The 20260-nt window shown below is 57.6% G+C and overlaps 1 protein-coding gene across 1 annotated transcript; it reads right to left on the bottom strand.

The window, feature by feature from the left end:
• Window positions 1–7334: 7334 nt before the first annotated feature.
• ARID5A (AT-rich interaction domain 5A) lies at window positions 7335–19756 on the bottom strand. Its single transcript, XM_082671970.1, has 7 exons — window positions 19693–19756; window positions 12193–12308; window positions 10634–10754; window positions 10223–10275; window positions 9682–9779; window positions 9260–9419; window positions 7335–8906 (listed from the first exon to the last, which is right to left on the bottom strand). The coding sequence occupies exons 1-7, from the start codon at window positions 19694–19696 to the stop codon at window positions 7680–7682; spliced, it is 1779 nt and encodes a 592-aa protein (XP_082528096.1). The 5' UTR covers window positions 19697–19756; the 3' UTR covers window positions 7335–7679.
• Between the last annotated feature and the right edge of the window lie 504 nt (window positions 19757–20260).

Here is a 20260-nt window from a genome sequence, read left to right as displayed (position 1 = left end):
TACCATTTATGAATTTTCCAGTTTTAATTTTGTTATTGATTTCTAACTTCATCCCATTGTGGTAAGAGAAGATACTTTTAATGATATCTATCTTTTGCTATCTATTGAGACTTACTTTATGGCCTAACATATGGTCTATCTTAGAAAATGTCCCATGTGCACTTGAGAAAAATGTGTATGCTGTTGTTGTTGGGTGAAGTGTTCTATATATGTCTGTTAGATCTAGTTGGTTTATTGTGTTAAGTCCTCTATTTCCTTACTTTTGTCCAATTGTTCTATTATTGTGAGTGGGGTATTAAAGTCTCTATTACTATAGAAATATTTGTCCCTTCAATTCTGTCAGTTTTTGCTGCTTTTTTTTTTTTTTTTTTTTTTCCTGATGAAGCCTCTCTTCCTGGCTTGAAGATGGCTGTCTTCTTGCTGCATCTTCACATGGTCTTTCCTCTGTTCAGAGAGAGAGAGGGAGGGAGAGATCTGGTGTCTCTTCTTCTTCTAAAGACACCAGTCATATTGAATTAGAGCCCCATCCTCATGACCTCACTTAGCTTTAATTACCTCCTTAAAGGCCCTATCTCCAAATGTAGTCACATTGGGGGTTAAGGCTTTAATATTTGAATGGGGAGTGGGGGACACAATTCAGTCCATAACAGATCTCAAGGGCCAGATCTGGGTCATGGCTCCCACCTGCCAGGAGACTGGAGAAGTGGGGAACAGAATTGTTATGATTGGCTTACATCCCATGCACAGATCTGACTTGTGCTTTCCAAGGCCTGGTTCTACTCTAGTCCTTCACGTTTATGAGCCACCATCTCCTTTCCATCCTTTTCTTAAATTACCCAGCTGATTCCTATTGCTTATCTTCAAGGAATACTACTAAATACTTATTTAAAAAATAGTAATGACATGTGATATATATATATATATTTCCATTTTGCTACATCGGCAGCTGGGAGCAGCACCTGCCACATGGATGGGGTTGAGTAGCAACTTCAAGAAGCAGTTATGGCTTGTGTCCGTCTTTGTTGTGTCTCCCTTCTGTTCTTCCTGAAAGTTTAATAAAATCTTGTTTCTCTCCCTGCCTAGTTTCAACTGTGTGTGTGTGTGTGTGTGTGTGTGTGTGTGTGTGTGTGTGTGTTTAAGGGGGAAGAGGATGGGGCTTGGCCCGTATTTCTGAAGCAGTAGTCAAGAGTTGGTTCTATCCTTTCTCCAAAGCCAGGTGGGGAGTTGGCCGAGGTCACTCCTCTCTAGGGCCACCAGCATTCTGGGCTGATGGGGTGAGGAACAGTTCTCCAGAAATAACCTGGGGATGGCTCCTGCGCACGTAAGAGCCCTCTGGGAACCACTCAGAGGCGGCTGGGGAAAAGGGTCCTGATGTCGACTACTAGGCATAAGTACCATAATAATTATTTGGGTGGGCCTAGGACACCTGTCCTATGGAGGGAGGTAGGATTGGGGATTGGTGGTGAATGGGAAACACTGACTGCCCTCAGGGAGCCTACAGTCTGGGGGGAAGGTACAGACTTGTAATAGGTCCTGCACAGCAGGATGGGAGAAGCACCGGGTGCCATGAAGGCACATGGGATGGGTACCTGGGCCAGTAAGTCTTCCTCAGAAGGCTTCTGAGCGAGGCTGGAAGGAACAGTGGGATCCGTGAAGAGAATGTTTTTCAGGTCAACGTTTTCTGTGCTTCCAGATCCGAGGGAGGGCCAGGCATGCAGGGGAGCTGAGGTGGTGCCTCAGGGCTCAGCCCAGACAGAGGTTGCCTTGGGGGTGGGGATGCCATGGGGGTAGGGAGTCAGGAGACTGGGAGGAAGCAGGGCCAGTAAAGAGCCTTCCTACTAAGACATCTGGGGTTTAACTTGAGGGCAGTGGAGTGCATGGGCCAGGTTTATGCAGGGCGGTGAGCTGATCAAAGTTGGAATGATTCTTTTAATTTATCATCTCCTGACTTCCCCAGTACCCAAGGCCATCTCAAATGCACCGCAGTTACTCCACAAGGGACGCTAAAATTGTTCCACTCTACTCTTGGAGTTGACCCTAGATAATCTCTCTCCACACAGCCCACGTGGAAAGACTTTTTTTTTTTTTTTTGCACGGTTGGGGCCAGCCTACCTGGATCTCTCCCAAGAAGCTGCCTCCCTGATTACTACCCAGGCATTCAACTCAGTAGCTCATGGGCAGGTGATGTCCAACCCAAGCTTCTAGGATTTGGCTCCCCAGCCCAAACACTGCTCCTCCACAACCATTGCTTATGTGGGAGGGAAACCAGACAGCTCTGCACAGGACCTGCGGCTGAGACGTGGCCGTGAGGTCAGGGACCTAAGTTTAAGTTAGACAGCCCATCATCAGGTGGTCACCAGCTAGTCATCATGCATAATATGGCAACTCTGTGGCAGGTGAGCATCCTCTCTCTCCTGGGCCCTTGGCAGACATCACTAATCGATTATATCACTTTCACACTGAGTCAGCCCAGAGCTGCAGACAAACCACCATCAATCAGAGCTGGTACCTGGGATGAAGCAGGTTTGCCATTCTTGTCCCAGACCAGACAGGATCCAAAGGTCAGGGTGACTCTGAGTCAGAAGCCAGGCTGGAGAGCAGCGGTCCGTACACCAGGAATTTCAAAGGCCCTGAGGTAAGGAGCTGAGCAGGGGGTGGTCAGGCTGGCCAAGCAGAAGTGCTGGGAAGGAGTTGATGATTCACATTCATCCATAACTTTAGTTTACAAAGCACTTTCACTAAATGCCCATGACTCCTGAGGTAGAAATGACTTACTTCCGTATTACAGGTGAGGAAATGGAGGCCCAGTGAACCCTATTCGTCTGGTGTCACCAGCATGGCAGCTACGGTTTTGATCTACCTGGCAGACACACTTCCTGTGAGGTAACACAGGTAAGCACAGGACCTGAGATCAGACTCTCTCCTGAAAAATCTGTCCTTACCCTGAGACCGCCGGGGGAGAAGGCAGCAGAGCTGAGCCAGATGGCAGTGGTGTGCTGGGAAATGCTGGAGCGCCGGCTTGTGGGGGATGCGAATCCTCTCACTTTGGCCTAGTTCAGGCTACCAGCGTGATGTTGTTGAATGCAGGGCTGGGAAGAGAGGCTGTTGGATGGACACCCCAGTGGACAGAACCTCCCAGTGGGAGCCAGCTCAGGGCAGTGCCCCGGAGAGGGGCTCAGGGTCGATGCCTGCACAGCCTGGTTGGTCAGCTCTCCCTGCAGTCCTGTGAGCCGCGCAAGCTCTTTCCTGCCGGGGTGGGAGCTCATTCCTGTTGTTTGCAAGTAAAGGGCCTGAGCATCCTTCCTGAACCGTGGGGGAGTGGGTCTCAGGGCTGGGGATCTGCCTTCCACCTCCTTGATCTTTCCTCCCCACCCCCTGCTCCCTCAAGGGAGGGGTGACCAGGCCAGGAAGGTGGTAGGAATGCCGAACATCAAGCCAAGAACCCGACAGTCAGGATCGTTGGTCGGTCGTGGAAGGGGTGGAGGTGGGGAGGCAGCCCCTCCCCGCCTGGAAGCCCCTTCCTGCTCTCCCTCCAGCGGCCCCTTCCCTCCTGGGCAGCCTCACAAACACAGCTGGGCAGTGGCTCCACTTGGCATGGCCCAGAGTGGGGCAAAGGCTTTTGATACCTGAGGAGCCGGGCAGGGGGGTACCTGTGCCCTTGTCCCATCCACCCATCACCGCCTGCCCCTGCAGCCTGGAAACCAGGGGACACTGCACAGGTGACTCTGCAGTGACCCAATTCTGCCCTGCCCTCCTGTCTGGAAGCCCTGTTAAGTTTTCCAGCAGGACATTCTTGGAGTTACTTGCTCCGGAAGCAGACCTGGCTGATCTTACGACAACAGAGCGAAAGCCGCCGCCTAGCGTCTGAGCGGCTGCAGGGCTCCAGCTTGAATGTGGAAACGCCCGTTGTCCTCGGGAGACCAGGTGGCCAACCCAGGCTGGGTCCCTCGGGCTTGGCGACAAGCAGGGCTGTAGTGGATGGGCAGGTATACCCTGACCAAAGGACAGCAGACACCACTGAGCTTCAGGCAGTGATCCCCATGTGTCTGGAAATTCTGATTTTTAAAGAGAAGCCCAATACCCCAATTTTTATGTGAAATCTCTTGATTTTTAAATGCTGGCAACTAGTTACAAAAACATTTTTTAAAATTACATGGGTTCAACTAAACACATCTTCAGGCCACCATCTGCAGCCTCTGGTCTTGAGCCTAAATGGAAATCTCTCACTTCCCAGCCAGCCCTTCTAGTACCTCCCTCCCACTGCCAGCCCATGGCTGTGCCCACCCTGAGCCCGCTCCCCTGCAGCCCCTCCTACGCTACCCTACCCACAGTGGCCTGAGCCACCCCCTGCTTCCAGACCCCCTGGCTCCCCGCTTTGAAGGTCACACCAGAATAGGACACCCCCCCCGTGTCCTTGCTGCAGTCACCCACAGACCCTTGTGTCCTCCCCAGTCCTTGCAGACAGCAGTCCTCGCCCCAAAACGCTGATGTCCTACTTGCGCTGATTTTTTGTTTTAATTTTTAAATTTTTTTAAATTTTTTCTTTTTTGGCGGCGAGGCATGCGGGATCTTAGTTCCGCGCCCCCTGCAGTGAAAGCTGGTTTCAAGGCTCCCACATCTCAACTTCTCTGGTCCCGACCTCCTCTCCTCCAGTGATTTCTCTCCCACTCTCACACCACTCAGTCCCACGAACTCACCCAATAACCAAAGTGATTTCAGCCGCCCCCTTATGTTCCCAGCTCACCTCCTCTGGTGGCCATGGCCCTCTGAGCCCACAGGGACCCGTGTCCTGGGTCCCCCACTCCCTGCCGTCCTCACCTCCCCTGCCACTGCTCCCCGGGCTCACATTGCTCCAGCCTCCGTAGCCTTCCAGATCCTCAGACATGTGCCTGCTCCTGCCCTGGGGGCCTTGATTCTCCCTGTCCCTGCTGCTCTGCCCCCAGAAGCTCCCAGAAGCCTCTGTCTCCTCCTCCAGCCATTGCTCAGATGCCACCTTCTACCTCTCTGGCCATTGTGTTTAAAACGCCACACCCTGGAAATGGGCAGTGGTGATGGTCGCCCACCATTGTGAATGTACTCAGTGCCGCTGAATTGTACTTAAAAATTGTACTTAAAAATGGTTAAAATGGTAAAGGTTATGCCAAGTTACGTTTGCCATAACAAAACTGCACAGTCCACTCCCAGCCCTATTCTTCTCCCCAACGCTTCTCCTGACACTCTGTATTTTATTCATTTTTTAATTGACTGCCTCCCCCATAGGGCGTCAGCTCCACGAGGGCAGAAACTTGAAGGTTCTGTCCACTGGGGTGTCCATCCAACACCTAAAACAGCACCTGGCACCCACTGGAAATAGACCGTGTTTGTCAAACGGCCTCTACTTAGACTGTCCCTGGGAAAAGGGCTGGGACTGTGGGGACATCCCTTTCAGAGTCGCCTCCGCTCACCACCGCCGACAGCTCAAACACCACAGATGGTTTGGAAGGAGTCCTAAAAAGACCCTGAAACATGGTTTATGCCTCAAAGGCAGGTGCTGGCCTGTGGGTCCCCAGGGCAGAGTCAGGGACTGTTGGGACAGCGCAGGTGACACAAAGGAAAGAGTATAAAAACCACGATGACCTGGGATGCACCTGTCCGCCTAGGGCGGCAGTGCCAGGAAGCATGTACAGGGTGCCCTTCCAGCGAGCCAGGCACTCCACGCAGCCCAGCCTGGCACCTGAGGCTGCGGGGCCTCTCGGAGCTGCTGCTTCATTTGTAAATAGGGATGGTACCATCCCCGGGAATTGAGAGTGAGGAAAATCATGGAGAGCTAGCACGCCGGAGCTGCAGGGCACAGGGCACAGAGGTTTTCCAGGAAGCACGTCCACTTTCAGCCCTGGTGTTTACTGATGCCCAAGCAGAGCCACAGCGTCCCCCACTCCCACCCCCGCCCGGGGACCAGCTCAGCATGAGGATACTCACATGGAAAGGAGTATTTCCCAGAGCAGCCTCCAGAGGGCGCCACCATCACGGCTCTGAGCCACCCGAGCTCAAGTTTTGCTGCCAGGCCACCAGCCCACCTCTGTGCCAGGGTGAGGCCGCTGTGGCTTTGCAGATGAAGGGGACCCCAGCAACCCTGCCCCGTATCAGGCAGGGCCCCCCACACAGCAGATGCCCCTACCCAGGGGGTCTGTAGCCCAGCACCCAGGGCACTTGCAGGGAGGGTGGCCAGAGAATTCGGTCCTCTTCCTGTTCCTCGTCAACCACGGAGACTCCAGAGGCTCAGAGGGATGGGAGCACGTGGGTGCTGCGGGAGCCGGGAACTCGGGCTACTTGGGCTGGCGCCTGGCTTCTCCCCAGAGGAGGAAGGGAATCCAGACATGCCCCTGCAGAGCCTGAGTGTTCACAACAGCGGTGACCACCTGCCAGATACCCCATCGCCAGCTGATAGATCTGATGCCATAAGTCAGGACCCTGAGGCCAATAGTGGCACTGCCCTTCCAGGAACCTGTATGAAGTTCAGCAGGCAGCTGTGCCCGGCTCCCGGGAACAGGCAGCCTGAGGAAGGGAGGGAAGCAGTGCCTCTGACAGGGGCACCCCTCCCACTGAGACAGGCGGGGGCACACTGCTCCCCAGGCAGAGCCTGAAGGAAGGAGGGCGTTAGGCTGCACAGTTTGAGCCCCTGGAGCAACCACATCTGAAATATGGCAGATGCCCCAGGCCAAGATTGTAACCCCTTTACCCCTCTCTTTCCCTCCAGGTGCCCCCAGTAGGAACCTCCTGTGCCCCACACCCTTGTGTCGCAGGCAGCTGGGGGTGAAGCGGGGGGCTCACCAGGAAGATTCAGCAGCAGCCTGGCAAGTCTGCATCCACCACCAGGGCAGACCAGCGCTTCCTGCTCACACCCTCAGCCCCCAGGGGTGCTGCAGGGCGCCCTGTGGCTTAGCTCAGAGCATTGGAGTCACGCCTGAGTGCACAGCTCTGCTCCCCCACTTACCTGCTGGGGAACCTGGGCAAGTCCCCAGCCCTCTCTGCGCCTCAGGCCCCCATCTGTACCATGAGGTAGGCAAAAGGCAGCTGTCCTGGGGCGCAAGTAGCCAAGCGGATTGAAGGCACAGGACGAAGGGCACAGCCTGCTGAGGTATGTGCGGGAGGCTGGGTTTGGCTCTGGGTCCACCCTTCACTGGGGTGATGGCATCCCAGGCCTGAGCAGGTGCTGGGCAGGTCCCTCTCCCTGGCTCCCCTGTGTCAGCCTGTGGGAGGCACCACCCGCAAGGATGCCCCCACCTTGCCCTTGCAAAGGTCCACGCCACACACCTCAGGGCTGCGTGGATTCACAGGTGTTTTATTGGCTTTTCCGTAGGCAGCCCGGATGCCTCACGCTGCTAACCGGCCCCTCGACCCCTCACCCCACTCCTGGCCTCTGTTCTGGGGCCCCGGCTGGGAGCTGTCAGCCTTAACGTCTTCTCCCAAGGCCTTGCAACCACTGGGTCCCCAGCCCCTGGGCTCGGGCTGCCTCCTCGAGAGATAAACCCACTTTTCTCACTGCCTCTCTTTGGGCCAGGCTCCCAAGCTGAGGGCACATCCCTGCGTCAGGCACGGCCGAGTTCTCCCGAGGAGTGGGCTCCACCCCAGAGCCCTTTGGCGGTGCCTACCCATCCCAGGCTGAGTCAGACCCTGTGCACAGTGTTGCGGGCTCAGTCCTACAGCTTGGTGTTGAGGTGGAAGGAGAAGTGGGGCACTGCATAGGTTGTGGCAGGTGGCACGTGCCACGCAGACGAGGCTGGGCAAAGTCTGTGACGCAGGGCACTGTCAAAGGATGCGGGGGGGAAGTGCATCAGGCCAGCGGCCATGGGTGAGGGTGCTGCAGTGGCCAGGAGGTGGGCTGGGAAGGCCGGGATGACCAGGGGGCTGAAGGGGAGTGTGGCCTGGCCCTTTAAGGGGTCCAGGGTGCCGGCGAAGTTCAGCGGGCAGCGCAGCATGGTGCCCCTGCAGGCCTCTGGGAGGGTGGGCCCCAGGGCCGGGCCCAGCAGGCAGGAGACAGACAAGTCGGGCCCCACAGACTTGGTCCCGCACTCCTTGGCATCCACCTCCTTAAGAAAGGGAGACACTGCCCGCAGTTTTTTGCCGCCATGGACCAAGCCCTCTTCCTCCAGGCTGCGCTTGTTGCCCAGGCCTGGGCTGCTTGGGAAGGTGGTCAGGGGCACGGGGCTCTCGGCAGGGACCTTGGCCATGGGGGACACCCAGCAGGCTTTGGGTTTGGGGTACAGGCCCCTTCTGGAGCCGCCCTTGTGGAATGCAGAGGGGTGGTCGGCATCCCCACCCCACACCCGCTGGGGCTCTTTGGCTGGCAGCCCCTCTTCTTTGCCAGGAGGCCCCAATAACACCCCATCTTTAAGACTGGGGAAGAAGTCCCGAGGGTGCTGGCTGACAGGCTTCAGCACCTCGGTGGGGTAGGCGTGGAAGCAGCCAGTGAAGATGGGGGCCGACGGGTGAGGGCCCACCTGAGCCTCCTCCTTGAGGCTGCCACCAGGGCCCTGTGTTCCCTCCGGAGGCGTCAGCCGGTGCCTGGAGTTCTCAGCCTGCCCTCCTGGGCTCCGGGGATTCTCCAGGGGCCGAATAGCTGGGGGTGCCTGGGGCTCCCCACCTGCCCCGTGGCGACAGCCCTCCTCCTGGCACTGCAAGGCCTCCGCCTTGCTCACCTGGGCCAGAAGCTTCTTTTTGGCCAGTGGTGACATGATACCATGTGTCCCTTTGCAGTAGAAGCTGGACAGAAGCCGCCTGTAGGCCTCAGGGCAGCCGCTGGCACCCACGAAGGGCAGAGAGGGCCCAGGGGCTGGGCCTCGCTGTTCCATGCCGTCCCTGGAGGGCTCCTGGCTAGGAAGCCTTGCCAGGTCAGGGGCATCTGTTTTGGTCTTTCCTGGCATCATCTGGAAAGAGAGAAAAGGCCAGGCCTCAGGGCTGGGTGTGAGCCATGCACCCTGACCTGGGCACTTGGTGACAGCAAGGTCCCAAGGGGGCACCCAGGAGCCTCTGCTAGCCCTTCCAGCACCTTTGTGCAAAATTTTCAAAAGGTGTCCCATCCTCTGAATAGACATAGCCTGGGGTCAGGACACAGGGACTGGTGAACGGGGTACAGACTGGAGTTCAGACCCTACCCACGCACCCACCAGTGCTGCCCTCAGAGGAACTTCTGGGTGTCCTAGGCAGGGAGGCCTGCGGCCAAGGTGAGGACAGGTACGGGGCGCTGTGAGGGGCAGGGCACGAGGCGGCCAGAGCTCACCTGGTCCACCCGCTTCTCCTCCTTGGCTTTCTTTGGCCTCTCAGTGGCCCCGTCATCCCCCCGATGCTCCTTGGCCATCTTGTACTGCTTCCTGGGCTTGGAGGGGGGCAGGGGCTTGTCATCCTCTCCCTTCAGGTGCCGCACGTATGGGAGGACCAACCTGAGGAGGAACCGGGCACGCTGACCAGGAGGCCAGGCTGGCAGCAGGCTCCCACCGCTCCAGGCCTACCCGGCCTCCTCCAGCCCCGGACCGCGAACACCCCTGCCCGGCAAGCACACAGACAACCCACGGGGGCCCGCGCTCTCCCTCATCTCGTCCAGGAGGCCTGCAGGCCTGCAGTCTGCCCTCCCCGCTCAGGGCCCTGCTGGTCCAACCCTGGGGGTGAAGGCCCAGGTCCTGTGAGCCGCGGGCCTGGCCGTACCTCTCGTAGTGGCGGCGTGTGCACGTGGCCGCGCTGGTGCTGCCCGGGCTGCCCCCCAGCTCGTCATACACGTTCTTCCAGAGGCGGCGGCCAGTCACCTGCAAGAATGCCACGTGAAGGCATGGCCGGCGGGCACTCCCTGGCCACGGGGTCCTCACAGCTTGGGGTCCCCACTTGGATGCAGTTTTGCAGCTGCTTCTCCAGCAGTGGGGCGGCGAGGTTGGAGGGGGCTCCCCTGGCTGCCAGCCAGGTCTCCCGCCCAGGGGCCGCCCGAGTGCTGGCCCAAGCAGCTTTCCAAGCACGAGGACAGAACAGATGGGAAAGAGAGGAAATCTTGCTTTGAGCAGCAAAGTAGCAGCGGGCAAGGCGGGTCCCTCCTTCTCCCCGTAGCACACAGGGGAACTGGGGAAGGGCAGGGTTTGGGACGCTGCCTCGTCCTCCTGTCTAGTGGTAAGGGCAGCTCTGTTGGGCTCACTCTCTTCCCCCAACTTGACGTGCCAGGAGATGTAGCAGGGTGAGGCCTCAGAGGTGCTGTCCTTACCAGCTCATAGGCCCCCAGCTTCTCCACGGCCTTGTAGATCTTCCACAGGTTAACTGGAGAAAAGAGAGGGCAGGGCCACTCTCAGTCTTGGCAGGAGGAAGGGGTAGCCAGCAGCCTGTCCCCCTGGCCCTGTCAGGCAGGCACAGAACCAGCACGTACCCAGACAGGGCCACTGGGATGGCTAGGCAGGCCACGCCCCGTGCACTGGGGGCCCAGTGGCCTGTGAGGGTGGAAATCCAGCCCCACCCACTGCCAGCCCTGTGCCTGGAGGGGGGCACCCTTTCCGTGTGCAACCCCCGTGGGCTGGCGGCGTCCAGGGTTACCCAGAACGGAGGTGCTCCCCGATGCCCTGCCTGGGTGGGGGTCCCCTGCCGGGCGCCCCCCCTCCCTGCCTGCACCCCAGGGACGCACTCTGCTTGAAGCCGAGATGGGGCACCCTCTGGATGGGCGTGTGTCGCTCCTTCATGAACTTGTAGAGGCTGACCAGGAAGGCCTGCTCCTCCTCCCGCTCCCCGCCTGCCTCGGGGGAGTCCTGGGGAAAAAACATGAGGCAGCAGCATGAGCCCTCAGTTGCTGGGAGGCTGGGGACGGGCGGAACCTCAGGCTGCTGGGGAGGAAAGAGATGCGTGGCCCCCAGGCTCCCACAGGAGGGAGCAGACCCCCAGACCCAGCTCTGGGCTGCATTGCTTGTTCCTGGGGTCAAAAAGGCACAGGTGTCAGCTATTAGTGCCCAGAACCCCAGGTCAGGGTCCACAGAGGCCCTGGGAGCAGCCCTGCACCTTCTCCAAGTTTCTGACCACTTCTTCCACTTGTCACATCTGCATCTCAGCTCCTCTACCACACTGTGAGTTCCTGGCGGTAGGCGCAGTGTCCCCAGGGCTCCCAGCAGCCTCCGTGGTCCAGGTTGAAGGAACAAAAGTGCCTGGTGCTCTCTAGCTCTGTGGCGCCGCGCCGCCAAGGCCTGACTCTGTGACCCGCCCGTCCACGTGCTTAACTCAGGGAGGGGAGACCCTGTCCTGGGCTCCAACTGGCACTTCTGTCAGATGCACAGGTCTTTTGGCTTCTGCTCTCGGGGAATTTCTGCCGATGCTGTTCACGTGGCTGGTAGCTCAGGGCAGGGGGCTACTGTTAGGCTGGGGCTGAGGTCCTGGCAGGGCAGGCCCCAAACACGAGAAGGACGAAAAACACCAGGGCCTAGAACCGTGCAGAGAGCCACGTGCTCCAAAAATACTCTATTCAAGTACCATGTCCCTGATTTTGACTAATCAAAGACCTCTGGTAATAAGCAAGCCACCTCATATGTTAATGCACGGAATTGGCACACACTGGAGCCCAAGGCAGCTGTTCTCTGGAGCCTCGGAATGAAGGCGCTCTGACCACAGCTTCAAATGAATGTGCTCTTCTATCCCTCTTCTCTGAACTCCAGGCAATCTGTTAAAACCTGTTCCCACTTGCAGCTACTCTTCTACACGAATCAGGATTTCCACTCCAGCCTGTGCCACCAAAGCAAATGGCTGAAAAGCACGACGCTGAGGAGTTGAGGCTGCCCACTCTGACCTCGCTGGTCAACACAGCTGCGCTGATCTCACGAGGTGACTCTAAGGTCCACGTTATCGATGTGGATGGACGGAAGGATGTAAATGTAGTTTCACATCGTAGAATAGTGCTTTTGTCTGTTTCATATGTCAGGGTTCCAGGTAATCCTCATTTGATAAAAGGGTTCTGCCACGGAAACCAAGCCTGAAACCCTAGCCAGGGGTGACGGTTGAGCCTTCCTGTCTGCCCCGCTCCCAGCGCCCAGTGCAGGGCCCAGGACAGCGGGGCTGGGCCCCTTTCCAGGCTCTCTGCAGGATGGGGGGTAGGGAACACATCTCCAGGGAGTCTCCATGTTCACCTGGGAGGCTACACACAGGTGGGGCGGGGGTGAGGGGGGGCAGGGAAGAGGGCCCCAGGGGGGTCGTCCAGCTCACCTCCAGCTGGACGGGGCTCTGGCTCCTGTTCTGCTCAGCGTCGGGTTGAGGAGACACAGGTGGGTCTAGGGGGTCACCATCCTCTGACTGTTTCCTTTTGCCTTTGACAGGAGGTGCTGGAGGAGAGGAAGAGGGAGAGAAGGGGGGAGGAGGGAGAGAACGTGAGATGCTGGCAGGGAGGAGCGGGCGGCAGGAGGGCCAGGTGGGGGTGAGTCCTCGCCGCCGTCCTCTGCTGCGTGTCCTCTGCACGCGGTCCCGGCTGCTGCAGGCAGCCCTCTAAACACACACAGGGCTCCCCCGACTCTGCCCTCCTCCCCTCTCAGCCCCACCAGGCCCCGCCCACACCACACCTGACACTCTTCCTTCCTCCATTCCAGCCCTCTGCCCACAACTTCGAAGGAAACCCTAAATCACCTTGGGGTCAAGTGACAGGAGACCGGCACTGGGGCCGTGGTGCTCGGGGAAATCATGTCTCCAAAACCTGCCCCACCTTCAGGCAGAAAGTTTGGGAAAGCTGCAGAGGCTTCCATGATTGTGGACCCCCAAAGCACCACGGGGGGCTGCTTGGACCATAAACCCTCCAGAAATAATCAAGAAGAGAGTAAGTTCCTATTTGTGAAGCACCCAGCCTTTGCCTGAGGCACCAGCAGAGTCCTCACTGCCCCTAATTAGGCCACACGCTCCCCTCACCTGCACGGTTCCTGGTGACCCTTCAGGTCTCACCTGACAAGTCGCTTCCTCGGGGTGGCCCTTCCCAGCCCCCAGCCAAGCACAGCACTTCTCTCTAGTCATCCTCTAGCCATCCTCACACCATCCAGATGGGCCATCCAGACTGAGATGCCCACGGCTTGTCTGGCCTCCTGAGAACTTCGTGAGGCCGCCCAGCAACCCACAAAGTAGGTGGCAGGTAAGCGAGAATGAGTGTCTCACAACAACCTGACAGAGGGGAGGGAGGAGCCAGGGGCTTGGTTTTACTAAGGGCGTCCTGAGAGCTGATGGCTGCAAAGACACAGCACCCCTGCCGCTGCCAAAGCACAGCCACTGGGAGCTGCTCTGGCTGGCAGCAGATGTGAGACCGGGAGCCCATGTCCTCTGACCTTTTCTTTTTTTCTTTCCTTTCTCCTTTTGGTTAATCCTTAAAGAACTGTCCTGGTTCGCTCCAACTCAAGATATCCTTACTGCTGGGAACGTGCAAGATTCCCCCTCCAACCCAGACAGAAAAAGAATCTCCTTAAGAACAAGAAACCCGCGCCAGAGTGACCCACAAGGTCAGCAGTACCCAGAAGCACGAGCTGCAGAACCTCCGGCCGCTGAACAGTGTCCCCTTGCGTAGCTGTTCACAAGGGCGCTGTGCAGGGTCTTGGCTCTGTGTCCCTGGCCCTTTCATGTATGTTCTCTCATTGAGTCCCAGAGGAATCCCATTTTAAGGGAGGCTGGGGGGACTGAAGCCAGAGAGGTTAAGTTGCTTGCCGCCCTGAGGGACCAGATTCAAAACAAGGTCTGTCTGACCACCAGTCCAGGGGCCTGGCCTCGCCACCACTGCGGCTGCTGTATCACCAACACCGCGAAGCCTTGGTGGAGAGTCCAAATAAACCAGGAAGGGAAACCCAGCCTAACACTTGTCAAGCATGAGTTGGGCCTGGGCCGTCCTTGCAGGCTGGCTCCTGACCACTGGAGACACGGTCAATCTCCAGAAATAAGTGGGTGCTAATGACTGCCCCCCAAAAGACTGATGCCTTTCCAACCAGGTCCTTGGGCGAATCTGTGCATCAGCCTCCCCTTCTGTGAAATGGGGAGAGAAGGACGCTGGAGTCCTTTGCTAACTAGCCATGAATCCCAAAGCCTTCTAGGTCATGGGCATGCCTGCATCCTCCTGTTTTTCTCCTTTCCCTTCCTGCCTTCTCTGCTCTGTTTTCACATCCTCTCTCCCTTCTTGCCTGAAACAAAAATGCTCAGCTCCGAAGGAGTCTTTCCATCGTGTTCCTGTGATGGGGCTTCTCACTGAAGCCCTCTCGCAAATTTGCTGCAAGTCAGTCACTGTCCTCGGGCCTCAGAGAAATAAGGTGGTGGGACCAGGGCCCACTGGAATCACGCGGGGAGCGTTTAACAGACATGATGCCTGTCTCCCACCCCACCCCCGCGTGAGTTTGATTTAAGGTCCTTCAAGGGGCATCAGAGTTTAAAGCTCCCCAGGGGAGCTGAGAGGGCAGACAGGTTGAGAGCCACCAGGCCAGAGTGGCCCTAGTCCCTCCTGCTCAGTTCCAGAGTTGGTGAGCTCTGCCTGGGCCATTCTCTCCTGGGAAAATCTCCTGGAGTCAGGCACTTGGGTTACCTGGAAAGGAGGTCACCAATCTGAGCTGTTTAACTCCAGACGGGAAAGGGATTATAGCTTCCCTAGAGCCACAAAGGGAAACACTCTATCTCTGTGTGCGGCTGAGTCCCAGAGTGCAGCCGGCCTCCGTTCTCTCGCACCCAGGACTGGTGTTGTGCTCACTCATCCTGGCAGGGCCTTCTAGGCCCACACCCTTGCAGCCCCGATGAGGGAGGGCGGGGAGAAGTCTTTGCCCTCCTTCCCCAGCCTGTCCTGTCCCTGGCTGTCCTATTCTTCTCTTCCCCAATCATTGGTAGATCAGGGTTCCGGGTAAATCTTCATTTGGAAAAAGAGTTCTGCTACAAGAAATAAGTTTGAAACCTCCTGCTGTAGGTGCCGGGTGAGTCCTCCTGCCTCCCAGAAACCCAGCTGCCGCTGAGTGACCGCTGCTGCCATGAGCCACTGAGTTCCTGTCTTGCCCCGAGCTTATGGGTGTATAGATCCCCTCTGAGCACAAAGCCTCAGATGCCCTGTTGTAATGGAGGTGGATTCAGTTACAAAAAGAAAACCTCTGCTCTCCAAAGGCATGCCCTTCAGACATCGCCTTTTCCATCCAGGAAGCAATAATGACAATAATGGTTATTATTTATCTGTTTACTTTAATCTATCTGGAATCTGTAAGGTATGAGGGGCTTCCCTGGTGGCACAGTGGTTAACAATCTGCCTGCCAATGCAGGGGACAAGGGTTCGAGCCCTGGTCCGGGAAGATCCCACATGCCGCAGAGCAACTAAGCCCGTGAGCCACGACTACTGAGCCCTAGTGCCACAACTACTGAAGCCCGCGCGCCTAGAGTCCGTTCTCAACAAGAGAAGCCACCGCCATGAGAAGACCACGCACCGCAACGAAGAGTAGCCCCCATTCACTGCAACTAGAGAAAACCCGCGTGCAGAAATGAAGACCCAACACAGCCAAAAATAAATAAATTTATAAGGTACGAGATAGGGGTTTAACCATACTTCCCCATGGGTGGGTGGTCCCAGTATTGACTGAGTGATCTCCTCCCCCAATAATCTGAAATGCTACTTTCCCACAATCTGCAGGCTTGTAAGGAACACTTTGGGGGCTGGTTTTGGACTTTCTCTTCTGCTTGATTCACTGTGGAATGCTGGACCCATGCACAGTTTTAATTTCTGTAGCCTTGTAACACAACGTACTATTCGGAGCATAAGTCCCCCATCATTACTCCTCTTAGAAAATTCCTTCTGAAGTTTAGGATAATTCTGTCTCATAGAAAGGAAAGAAGAAAAAAAGGAAGGGAGGGAGGGAGGAAGCGGCGGGGGGGGGGGAGGGGGGAGAGGAAGAAAAGAAAAGAAGAAAAACCACTGAGGTTTTGATTGAATTGCATTTACATTTAGAAATTACTTTGAAAGATAATAACACCTTTCTGATAGTGCATCTTCCTCTGCAGGACCACGTGTCTCCGTAGATTCAGGTCTCCCTCTGCAGTGCTCAGAGGTTCCTGCTCACAGGCCCTGTGCATCCCTGTTGAGCTTATTTCCCGAGTTTTGTGCAGCTAGGCAATAGTGTGAGAAGAACCCTGACAATGACAGCAGGACTAAGCTCACAGCCCGCTGCCATTTCCTCATCTCTGGGGCCCTTGTGACCCAGCCCCTCACTGGCAGCGAGGGGGCGTGGCAGGTGCTGGGCAGTGGGATGGCTCAGGCCCCTCCTGTGTTAGGAATCTGTCTCTGTTCAGCTCCATGGCTCTGTGAAAGTCAAGCTTAACCTTAGATCCTAATACCACAGCAGTGAAGAGGTTAATTTCAGTCGCTGGCTGCAAAAGTGGAGATTCCCAAAGTGAAGCCCACCTGTTCTCAGGCCCCTCTCTCCCTCTCTTTCCACACTATGTACTCCACCAACTGAAATCAGTCTCTGCTAGGCCCTGGAGTAGGCACTTCCATACATTAGCTCACTGCATCTTCCCAGCACCCAGTGGGTATTATTTCCCCCCCTTTAACGATACAACACCTGAGGCTCTGAGAGGGTCAATAACTTGCCTGAAGTCACACAGCTTTCTAGTGGCAAAGCTGGGATTTGGAACCAGTGCAGTCTGCCTGTCCCAAGACACTGAACCCTGAGATCTAAAGTTTTTTAATGGGAGCAGGGAGACCCCAAGTTCCTTCTCTGTGCTCAGAGGGTGCCCATTTGCCCACCCTCCCTGGGGGATCTGCAGTCTCCCACCACAGCATTCCTGTTAGTCTGCTGCCCTGCCAGATGAACTGAAAGCAGATGAGAGTGGGGCAGGAGGAGGGATGGGGAGGGAGCTCTGACTCCACACAGGTGCTTCTGTACCTTAGTTTACCTGTCTATATTAGACCCCCCATGGGCCCAACGTTCTAAGCAGAACAAAGCAAGAAACGAGGCTCCCCCTACCAACCACAGTTGACTGTGTGCACATGTGTGCGCGCATCCCTCAGTGAGATCTGAGGTCTGCCTGTCCTGCTCACTCCCCGGTGTGTCTCAGCGCCTGGAGTCCTGCCCAGCAGAGAGCAGGTGCTCCAAAAACACAAGCCCCACTGAGCCTTACCGGTGCAGTATGAGCTACCTGACCTCAGATAGTGCTGATGCTGAGAGCCGCCCGGCTGTGACTAGTTCAAGGCCTGCCTCTCTCTCTCTTTCTCTCTCTCTCTCTCCTCCCCCCGCCCCCTCCCCCGCCTCATTCACCCTTGGTGTGATGGAAAGGAAGCGACACTTCCTTTCATGAAAAGTCACCCACTGGGAGCACCGTGTCAATTACCACAATAATGGTAACAGCAGCCTCAATAACAACCAGCAGAGGCGGCCACACCTCCTCGCCTAAGGCCGTTGGCTTAAGTTTCTCTTAGCTGGAGCTGGAGCTGAAACAAAGACAGCCTTTGAAGGGGCCAGTCCACTCTGTGGCCCAGGAGCCGGCTGCCTGGCAGTCTCCGTGTGGAGCTCGCTCTAGCGTGGTTTGGGGAAGGGGGACCTGCCAAGGGCTGTGCTCCAGCCAGCGCTAAGGACAGACGGACGACCGGGACATGGAAGCCCAGAGGGCACAGGGTGCAGCTCCCGACCCAGCCCTGCCTCTGGGTCTCAGCTGGGGGAAGAGGGGAGTCAGGGTCTAGGAACATCTGGGGCCAAGATGACAGCCTTGAGTGTAGAAAAGTGGGGGCATGGGGGCACCAGATACGACACTGCCAACTCCCAAGCCCTGCTGGAATTCGGCCGCCCTTTAGCCGGCTCTGGGATATCCTAAAAGACCCTGTTCCAGGATGGGGCTGAATCCCCACTGTCCCTCCCCTCCAAGTCTGGGTGATATTTGACAGTAACAGTAACGGCTCCATCTACGGACCGTTTCCTGTGTCCTCACGGACTACATTTCCTGCACCTACTCCACCTATGGGGGAACCAGGCTTGGCAGCGGCTTGTCCAAAACACTGGCCAACAGTAGAGGCACAGCCAGGACGGAGCTGTGTCAGCTGCCTGACCTCTGCCTGGGGCACTCGTTTGCCTCTCAGCTTTTCCGCTCCGCGCCTAGAGCACCCCACACCCTCCGCCAAGGATGGCTCTCCAAGTCGGTACCACAAGGTCCCAGAGGGAGGGTGGGCCATCCCAGGCCAGTTTCCAGAACCATTGCGAAGGGAGAGGGGCCGGGGTCTTAGAGGCCTGATTCGTCCTCACTGCCAGACCAGGGCTGGTCTGTAAAACTCAGTTTCCCAGACTCTTATACAAGAAGGAGCTGATTCCCTGAGGTCTTTTCTACCTCTGCCGTTCCAAGTTCGAGGCCCCAGACGGGTCCCCGGGGCTTGTACGGACTCTGGAACTCCACTCCCGTGGCCCAACCCACTAGCTGCCATCTCCCATCCCTCCTCTGCCCTAACACGGCCTGTGGGCACAGAGACACCAAGCCCCCAACCCTGGTGCTCGGGAGGGGACAAGAAGCACCTGTTATCCTCTCCTCGGCCCCGCGGACCCCTCCTCGATAGCTGACGACCCCGCAAACAAAGGGACCCGGGGTCTGGCCAGCGAAGTGCCGCCGTACCCGCACCCTGAGCCTTCGGGGGTCCGGCAGCCGGCGACCCCCACCCCTATCCCAGCGTCCGCGGGACTGGAGGACGAGAGCCCGGCCTGGCCGCGCCCCCTGAACACCCTGCGCAGGGACCGAGACGAGGCAGCCGTGTCGTGGTCCCAGGCTCGGACTGTGCGCGAAGCCAAACTTCTCGCACGCTCGCAGCCCGCGCACCGCCACTCCTCTTCTCCCCCCCACCCCACCGCCCCCATCACTCCCGGGGCCGCCATCCCGTCCCTCCTGGAGACCCGAGGAGAGAAAAAAGAGACAAGAGAAAGATGCGCCGAGCAAAAAGGGAAGCTACTTCTTCCCTGTCGTGGGGAGCGTGGGGGTGTGTGTGTAGAGGAGGGTGGACAGGAGACAAGAAGAGAAGAGACCAGAGAAGAAAAGAAAAAAGGGAAGGGAAAAGAAAAAGAGAAAGGGTAGGGGGCGAGGAGCCGGTAACCGCCGAAGGATCAGCACGCCCCTCGGCTGAAAGAGGAACAGTTGATTCTTCAAAATGCATTGAGCAAGTTCTTCAAAGCCCGCGCAGAGTCACTTTCAGGAAACGGCGGCCGCAGTGGAAAACGTCCCGCGCGCCCAGCGGACCCCGGTGCCCCTTTCTCGGCGGCGCCGGAGGGTTCTGAGAACCACCGGGATGTGACGTCGAGAGGGGGTGGGGGGCCGGGGGGGCTGCAGGCAGAGAACTGCTGCGGACAGCTGTCACAACAAATTAGCTGAGACCAGCTCGAGATTGAAAACCACAGCAGGAAGTGGGATGACAGAACCGTACAGAACTTGGTAAATTTCAGTCAAAAGACGACAAGAGTTTCGAGATAAACGCCCGGGAAGCCCCTGGCCGCCAAAACTTTTTGTCTTTCTTTTTTTTCGAAGAGCGCGCGCCGACACCGGGCCTCACCCTCCCGCTCCGGGCGGGGGGAGCGGGCGCCCCGGTCCAGGCTAGGTCCCCACGTCCTCGCCCTCGAGTCCACCCCCGGCCCCGCTAGCCCCCCAAGGCAGCACCGACGGCTACGAGCGCCGGGGGAGACCTGGCGCCGCAACTTCGCCCTCCCACGGGGCCGCCAGCCCCATCCCGGGCCGGACCACAGAGCCGCTTACCCATGGCCCGGCGAGGTCCAGCGGCTCCAGCCCGAGATGCTCCGCACGACCCTATCTCTCGACCCCGCGCTCTCCGCGCTACTGACCCGCCGAGCAGCTTGCCAGCCGCCTACCCGCGGCCCCGCCTCGCCCCGCCCGCCTCCGCCTCGCCCCGCCCGCCTCCGCTCCGCTCTGGGCTCCGGTTGGCGGGTCCGATTCTTCCGCGAGGGGCAGGGACCGCCCCCTGAGGCAGGGGAACTCTGGGAGTTGTAGTGTGCTCTTCCCCTCCCCAGTCTCCGAGACCGCGGAACTAGGCTGCTCACCTGGAGAGACTGAGGCAGGACACCCAGGAGTCACTGCTGCCTTGTGCCTCTGGAGGCAAAACTCGAGCCTTGGAAAAATCCTCCTTGCTCCTCAGCAGGGAACTGGGGGTCTGCGTGGGGTGAGCAAAGCCCTTCTGACTTTGACTTGAACTCGGTGTAAGGCATTGTCCATCTCCCTCCCAGCCCAGCATATAAGTAGTGATGGTTGGTGTTAGCTAAACAAGGACCCCGCCCAAAGTAGCAAGTCTTTGGCCAAAGCTCTGTGG

The sequence above is a fragment of the Grampus griseus genome (assembly GCF_964374135.1).
Source record: "Grampus griseus genome assembly, chromosome: 15".
Classification (NCBI taxonomy): domain Eukaryota; kingdom Metazoa; phylum Chordata; class Mammalia; order Artiodactyla; family Delphinidae; genus Grampus; species Grampus griseus.
This window is presented reverse-complemented; position numbering and strand designations above follow the sequence as displayed.